The sequence below is a fragment of the Pelodiscus sinensis genome, chromosome 3 (assembly GCF_052426305.1).
Source record: "Pelodiscus sinensis isolate ZL-2025 chromosome 3, ASM5242630v1, whole genome shotgun sequence".
In the NCBI taxonomy this organism is placed as follows: domain Eukaryota; kingdom Metazoa; phylum Chordata; order Testudines; family Trionychidae; genus Pelodiscus; species Pelodiscus sinensis.
Window position 1 is genome coordinate 25656068 of NC_143054.1, and position 8473 is coordinate 25664540.

At 43.3% G+C, this 8473-nt stretch overlaps 1 protein-coding gene across 2 annotated transcripts; it reads right to left on the minus strand.

Annotated features, from left to right (window-relative positions):
- Positions 1–882: 882 nt before the first annotated feature.
- LRATD1 (LRAT domain containing 1) lies at positions 883–6393 on the minus strand. Of its 2 annotated transcripts, XR_012902514.2 has the most exons (3): positions 6220–6393; positions 4613–5746; positions 883–2494 (listed from the first exon to the last, which is right to left on the minus strand). XR_012902514.2 is itself a non-coding variant. In XM_075923477.2 (2 exons), exon 2 carries the CDS (start codon positions 5712–5714, stop codon positions 4851–4853), a length of 864 nt encoding a protein of 287 aa, XP_075779592.1. In that variant the 5' UTR covers positions 5715–5746; positions 6220–6393; the 3' UTR covers positions 3271–4850. The 2 variants fall into 2 exon arrangements, 1 of the variants encoding a protein (XP_075779592.1); XM_075923477.2 differs by lacking the exon at positions 883–2494 and having other exon boundaries at positions 3271–5746.
- Positions 6394–8473: the final 2080 nt, after the last annotated feature.

Sequence of the window (8473 nt, forward strand, 5' to 3'; positions counted from 1 at the left end):
GTAATATTCCACACTAATGAATGTGATCTGAATACTGGTTCTAATATCTACAAAGCCTATCCGAGCCCAATATTTTCTCCATAATAGCATTCAGAGGGTTGGGAATGGAAGTCATTTAGCCCTGGTCTACACTAGGGCGTTACTGTATTTTGAAATAACAACCCTTAGGTTGAATTCATAAGCAGAGCTCGTTAACTACCAAGACTATTATTTCAAAGTAAAGGTCCACTTATTTCAAAATCTGTACACATGGTAGCAGTAGTGTAGATGCTCTCGTGTCACTTTTTCGAAATAACTACTCCCCAGAGTAATTTGAACTAATTACTCCCCAGTGCTTCATGGGGCTTTAAGTCCAGGTAGCACATCCACATTAACAGATCCTGCCTTGAACTAATTTTGAGGCTTCCACATTGAGGAGACATGTTATTTTGATTTTGTAAAACTGGGAGTTAAGTCGAATTTAGCTATTTTGAAATAGTTTCCTAGTTAAGAATGCCAGATACTTTCACAAAAAATCCCAAACATAGCAGGAAAAAAATTGAACAAAAAACAAAAAAGGGGGGGGGGCAAAATTGTTAAGCAAAAAGAAAAAAAAGGTCACCGTGCCTTTAACTCCCCACGCTACCCGCTACCCCGCCCCTGCCAGGCGCGGCAGGGAAATAATGTCCCCGCCAGCCTTCCATCCGAGAAAAACAGAAAATACCAGACATTTTACATGTCCAGTATTTTCTGAGGTTTTTTACCAGACAGGAGCCACAAATACCAGGCTGTCCGGGTGAAAACCCGACACCTGGCAACTGTATTCCTAGTGTAGACATGGCCTTACATTCCTGATCTTGCAAGATACTGAGCAACTCCTGTGAGAACCTGAAACTTGCGGAGTTCAATGGGAATTGAAGATGTTTAATACATTACGGGATCAGGTCCATAAACTCCAAAAGATTTCTGCACATGGCTTACCTAAATGTGAAATACACTAAAATTAAACAAGGCAGCACAATTAAGACCTCACATTCCAATACACAATAAAGGCCTTATCTCCTCATTATTTTTTGCCAAACTCTCATTGATTTCTATGGCGATACAGCCCATGAATCAATGAGTCAATATTGTCCTAAATAAATGCTTAAAAAAAAAGAGCAATAATGTAGGTGGGGAACAGAGAACAACTTGGAAATATATGACAGAGACAAAACATGTTTTGTTTTAAGTTCTGTTTGAAGGACTATATTTGCAGGCAATAACTGGCAAATATCCTGGTCATGCCAGTAAAAACCGGTTTACAAACAAAGGCTCTCTGTGCTTAGAGAGATCTTGGATTGGATTTCCTCTATAAAATGTTAACCTGAAAGCAATTAAGATGATCACAGTTTGGAGAGACAAGTACAGTGATTTCTGACCCAAAGATTAAATTGTTCCCAAAATGTGACCATATCAGCTAAAAGCAAAGCTGTAGAAAAACAGGACTTTCCAATTCTCCTAGCACTTGAAAATAACTTACATATGTTAGATTTACTTTATGAACAATAATGTACAGAAATGTATAATTTGCCCAAGAAGTTTGAGGAATGAAATCACCTCCCACAAACATAATTTAATTAAACTTAAAAAACAACAAATGGTCTGGTACCACTTTAAAGGCTAATAAAACATGTAGATGTGTCATGAGCTTTCGTGGGCACAGCCCACTTCTTCAGATGATCAGAGTTTATAAATAATCTAATTAGTCAATGACTTCACTGATGGACTTGGATATTTTAACTCAGGCAGGGCTCTGATCTTGAATGAAAATATAACCAATCATTTTCTTTGCTTGACATTCATCAACACTCCTTCCCTTCTTTCTTTCCCCTAGCTTCCCCACCTGCCATTATAGAAAGTTTTAGCTTCTCATCATTGTGTCAAGACATTGCACAGTATTGGACCTGCCCACATTTCTGTTCTTCATTCTGAACAATTCATCCATCTTTTTGTGCATTAAAGCAGCCTGCCTCAACACTTATCTGTTGTGTTCTCCTATTATCTGCTTCTAGGTTGCTTCCTATCCCAAGAGGTGCCCTTCAGTTCTCAAATGCTTCTTTAAATCTCACTTCTTTTGCAAGAGCCACAAATTGCAAGCAATGCCTAAAACAATAAGACCTTACCCACAGCCCATTGAAGTTAAACTACAACTTTTTGAAGAAAATGAAGTTTTCATTAATTACAATTAGGTTTCCATTAGAATTTTATTTGTAATAATGGTCATGGATGGGCAGAACTAAAGGGGAGGAGGGAGACGGGAAGGGGGAGAACCAAACCAAACCAAACCAAACCAAATCCTTGAAGAGCTTGATCTAGCAACACTGTTTGTGGAAGCTTTGGCTGTTGAGTTCAATGATAGCAGATCAGATCACAAGTTACCAGTATCCCCTCAGGCTTCCAGTGTATTTTTATATTCAGTCCTTCCAGCAAAGTCCAGAGGTGTAATTATGCTTTCACCTGCACCTGTTTAAATCTGAAGCAAAACAGGAAGTAACCTGAGTAACACAGTATAAACTTTGTCCCTATATCTTCCTGTACAGCCTCAACTTCAGTGTCAGCCCTTAACAAATAGAGAAGCAAAGGAAAATGGGTTTGTTAATATACCATTTAGCAATTCATTTCACAAGATATCAAAATTAAGATTAATGTATGAACATGATGATGGGCTGTGAAGAAATAATACTGAGTTTAAAGCGAATATCTTTTAAAAGTCCATTGATTAACATAATAAACTATGCAGTTCTCATTAGTGGGAAAATGTTGTGATGCTTGTATAAGGATTCTGCTTCAAATTCTGTGTTATTTATAGCAGGGCAGTTTAGGTTCTGGATCTAACTCCAGAAGTCAAAAACTAAAATATGGGGAATCTGCAAACTCATCTTCTTAAATATACCACTCTCCTCCTTCCCATATTTCTTTTCTCCTTCCATTTTCCCCTCACTCAATCCTTGCAGCATATGGAAAAAGAAAAGCAGCTAACTAAACATGTGCCCATCATTCTTTCCCATCATTCGAAAATAGGTATCTGCTATTTTTTAATGGATAAGGCCACAGTTACCAGGCAATAAAAATGATGAACATAAATGTAAAATATTAAGCATTTGTTGCAAGGTGTGTTATTGGAATTTGAAGCCATTCTATTAGTTATTTGACGCAGGTAGAAATTAACTTCCAAAAATTTCTCCCACTGAAGTAAGTTGTTTATATAGTATTGTAGTAATCAATGGTGCTTTGAAGAAAAGGAAAAAAAAAAAAGACCTTGACATTTTATTGCCTAATAACTTTGCCAAGCACATCAGCAAATAGAAAATGTTACATGACCGTCAGTTATAGGGTTGTCGTGTTCCCCTCTTCTATTTTTAAACAGATGTCTTACATGAAATAAATGTTGACGTCTATCCTTTAGTAGGCATGGAAGGCAACACATTGTTTGTTAAAATGAAGTATTGTTACAAACAAGGTTGCTTATGATGTTGTTTAACACAGAAAGGAGCCAAGATACAGTATATCAGAGAGGGTGGAGTGTATATACAATAATTCTGCCATTTGTTAGATAGGGGAAAACAAAAAAACAAATGCATTGTCTTTCCAGTATTGATACATGCAAAGATAACCTGATCATTACAAATTGTATGCAGCTCAACGTAATTGTAATTAAAAAGGATAATAGCTAAGTTCAGGAATATCCCAGTATAATTAAGAATAATAGTTGATTATATATAATGTTCTGATCTTTTATTGCAAGACTGAGAATAAATTAATGAGTGAACTTGGAATGCAATCTGAAATAAAGCAATGTATTGTTTGCATAACATAAAAGGCATCTTTTTATGCAACTTTGTATTTCTAAATTTAGACTAAGCTAATTTTCTTTAATTGGGTTTTAAGGTAACCTTGGTCACACTGCAATTTTCTGGAACACTCAGACTGCCAAACAATTCTGGGTTTGAATTTTTGCAGTGTATAGGGAGGTGGAAAGTATCCTCACAGTACTGGTACAGTGGCTCTGTGCCATGCAAGGTAAACCTAGGGCAGGAGACCTTTGCAGGATTGCTCTCTGGAAAAGCCAGGATGTAAATTGCTCACCAAAATACTCCCAATCCTTTATTTAATTTTTAATGGTTCTTAATAATTTTCAGAAGAGCAGAACACGAAGGGATTATAAGAACATAGCAGAAAAAGACTAGCAGGAGAACAAAAAAAAAAGAGAACAGATTTTTAAACTTGTGATCATTTTCTGCCAGAGAAAGGTAAAAACACTTACAGTGGATTAATACCTTTATATAGTTTACTGGACTAAAAGAACAGCTCTGGCTACAAGCTGAAACTACAGTATTTAGAACCAAAACAAAAAGAACCCTCCTACCTCTCCCCCTCAGAACTAACAGAAAATTTGAGACAGTTGGTTTGAAAGACAAATGTTAGCTAAAAACTCTTTAGCTAAATCCACTTCTATGGCCCCTAATGTTTAAAAGGTTTCATGGATTAAAGCCATGAAAATAAATTTAAAAGAATTTCAATTTGAAATTTTATTAGCATGTTGCTAGAATGGCCAACATCGATCGACAAGGGAGAGACTTTGTCCACATACTTTGTAAATCTTTTCCACACGTGTCGCTCTTTCCTTCTCCTCTCTTTCTTTGTTCATTAAATGTTATTAAAAGCCAAACCAAATGGTGTAAGAAGAATGCTGGTTTTCTGGAATGTTGCCATGGATCCCGGTTGAAACTGCGTCCCACCAGAGAGCGCAGTCCCCGGTCTGTCTGTGGCAAGAGAGTCTCGCCAAGCCGGGGAAAGAAGGTGGCACCCCGCCCCCTTCCCGCTGTTTGTTACTCTTTCCCTTCCACTATAGCCAGGTCTTTGATCACTCTCAGTTTGCCACTGGCATCGATCCGGCGCTTCTCCCTTATTAGATCCTCCAGGCTGTGGAACCGCACCGTGTGCACCTTATTCTCAGCCATATGGATCTTGAGATAGTATTGCTGCTGGTGCTGGGTGCCGGCAGCAGCCTGCAGCTCCCCCCCGGCTTTGAACTCCCTTTTCCCGAACCGGCACCAGGCGGCGAAGCTCTCCGAGTTAGTCCAGCAGATCTCGTCGCTTTTTAAACCCAGGTGCCCGCAGGCGTTCTGCACCACCAGCTCTGCCACCAGGGGGCGGTAGCGGTACCAGCTATTCACCACCCGGCCCACGTTGCCAGCGCCCGCCTCGTACAAGCTGTCCTGGCGGATCTGGCCCTGGTGCAGGTGGATGATCTGCCCGCTGCCCACATAGACTGCCCAGTGCGGGGGCGGGGGCGGGTGGTCGGATGGCCCCAGGTAGAGCAGCTCCAGCAGGTCTCCCGGCTTGCAGAGGGCAGGCAGGGCCGAGACCGAGAAGACGCGCAGGTCCCCAGCCTGGGGGCCGCTGCTGACTTTGGAGAAGATGCATTCCTGGCCGCGGAAGGCAGAGAACTGGGTCTCGTTCAGCACCAGCTGGTGATGGTGGTGGTGGTGGGTGGGAGTGTCCTGGCTAGGGCTGCTGGAGCCCTTCACGCTGTACTTGTCCGGCTGGCCTCGCTCGTCCAGGTCCTCCTCCTCATCCGAGAAGAAGTAAGCCACCCCGACCCGCAGCTCGTCCTTCTCGATCCCCGAGGGGTCCCCGGTCGGCAGCTCGCTGTAATTCAGGTGGGTGATGCGATCCAGTTGATTTCCCATCAATGACAAGGCGAGGGTAGGAATCGCCGGGTCTGGGGGGAGGGAGGAGAGCAGCAGGCGAGAGGGAAAGGAGGCGGGAAGAAAAGGGAGAAGAGGAAGAAAATAAAATCCAGGCACGTAGAGTTTCAGTGGTTCCCCGGCCCGACCCGCGCGAGGGGGATGAAACTCCCCGTGCCCCGCTGGGGCTGCACCTGCCAGCGCCCGCATGGCTCGTGGTGTGGAGCCGTCCCGGGGACACCCCGCGTGAGGCGGGCGCAGCTCTCCCGGGAGCCATGGGGAGCCAGCAGCACCCCGCCCCGCATGCTAGGGTCCCCGCCGGGAGAGGCAAGGGGGCAAAGTTCTCCCCCGAGCCCCTAGAGCTGGCGGCGCTGGAAGGTCCCCGTTCGCCCACTTGACCCCGGCGCAGCTCGGCAGGGCTGCAGGGAGAGGCGCGGCGGGGCAGTGTCTGCCCCCGGGCCGAGCCGCGACCCTTCCAGCCCCCACCCCAGCCCCTCGCGCTCCGTACCCGGGCTCGCCGCGCTCCAGCCAAGCGCCCAACTCCCTCAAAGTCTCCTCGTCCCCATGGGAGCCGCCGAGCAGCTGAGCAGCCTCATCCCCGGCTTCGGCTCCTCGGACGCGCGCTCCCTTCCCCTGGACAGCCCCGCTCTGCTCTGGGCTGCCCCCCACACCGGCGAGTCTAAGTACCGGTAGCTCCCGAGCCCAACACCCGCCCCGTGCGGAGCTCATTGGCTGCTTCGCTTTGCGCTTGGCACAAGGAGCGAGCCTCCGGGGTGTCAATCACCGGCCCAGGGTGGGTTTCCCTGGGCTCGCCGCTGCTCGCCAGGCTCCCGCCGCCCCTCGCCTGCTCGGCCGGGCTGCGAAGGGACAGAGCATCGGCGCACGACCCAGTGTCCCTACCACTCTCTCGCCCCCGGAGCGTGGCTGTGCAGAACCGGGTCGCGCGCGCACTGTGGCCAGAAGAGACAGGCAAGGTGACAAGTCAGGGATCTGCGGATTGCCAGGGTTCCCCGGTACCGCTCTCTAGGTGTTTTGTTGTCTGGCGGTTGCACAATACGATTATTTAAATAGTAAATAGCATGCACGGTGTGAGGCCAATGCAAACCTACATTATATATCAATAACGTTATTTCATCTGTAACTCAAAAAAGTGTGACCACGAAAGCTGCAGATACTATCTATATGTTTGTTAATCTCTAAAGTGCTACTGGACCGTTGCTATTTTTTTTTTAAGGATACCGACTCATCTGTAAATAATTAGGAGCTCTACTAAGGAGCTCAGACGTTCACCAGGCTTCACAACACCATGAGATTTGATAATTTTTTCTCTGCTTGGAGGCTTTAAATCAAAACTGGTTGTCTCTCTAGAAGAGATGATGTAGCTCAACCAGATTTGGGTAGGGGTTGTTCAATGCAGGAATTACAGGGTCTCTGTCAGTGGTATTTTGCAGGAAGTAAGGCTACATATCATGTGGAACATTGGACTCAGATTCTCAATGATGTTCAGATGTCAAATGTCCATGGTTTTAATTGGGAGTTGGGTGCCTACATGTCTTTGAGGGTTTGGTCTAATAATCCCTTCTGGCCTTCTTAAACAATCAAAGAAACAAAAAGAATCCCCGCTTATAAATCACCTCTGTGAGATTAATAATAATAGTGATGATGATGACAATAAGTAATTTATTCTCATTTTACAAAGGAGGAAATGTAGGCGTTAAGATATGAAGTCACTTGTCCAAGGTCTCACCATGAGTCCATGATAATTGCTTGCTTCATTTCAATTTCTCTTCTTATTAACTTTGAACAATATCAGCAGTTCATTTTCACCACAAAGAAACCATCATCAAATTTTATTTCAGTTTCAGATGGTTCATAGTGCAGGCAGCATCTGAGACAAATGTGGACCTTCTTAGTTAAATTATAGTCTTGTGTGCAATTTGGAAGACCCCTCACTCTGTGCATCCCACAGATCAAATGTTTATTTGGCTAATCTTTCTGCATCAGCATTTCCAAGATGTGTCACTTATGAGGTGCTAATTAAACATAATTTTGAAAATATAGATTTTAAAATGTTGGACTCATTCCTTATATTAATTACCTATTGATTCAACTTACACACACACACACACACACACACAAAACCAAACAAACAGGAGAGAACATAAAGAGCAACCTCACATGACTTCCTACCCTAATTGACAGGTATTTCACTGTGAAGCTGCTCCTGTCATTTTTCATTGTAGTAACTATAATTAGCTACCGGGCATCCAAAGTTTGGGGTCTCAGGACTAGATCCTCAGTGCAGTGAACCTACCCTAATTTACATCAGCTTAAGGCTCTGGCTTTCAGGGTTTATATATCTGGACGGTAGCTTCAAAAGAACAAAATATTTTTTAAAAAATCCAATTTTAATGTGATAAATTTGAAAGATTTTATGGGTTAAATGTGATAGCTCAGTATTTCTTAATATATGGAACTGTGTAAATGAATTTATTAATACTCATTAGGCATTATGTAGTCTTATACTTTGATCACCCTAATATTTTAACACTTTATTATATAGGCAAATTTGTATCTTCATACTTAAGCTTATTTTAGGATTTGCACATAAAGCAGGGTTTAATTCCCTAGGATTTACATTACTCTCTCTTAACATACTCCATTACCAAAGCTGGATCATTTTGAAGATCAGACCTTTCTCATATTTTCTAGGATACATCCTTCAGTGCTTTTATGAACAGTTTCTGTTTGCAAAACACTAT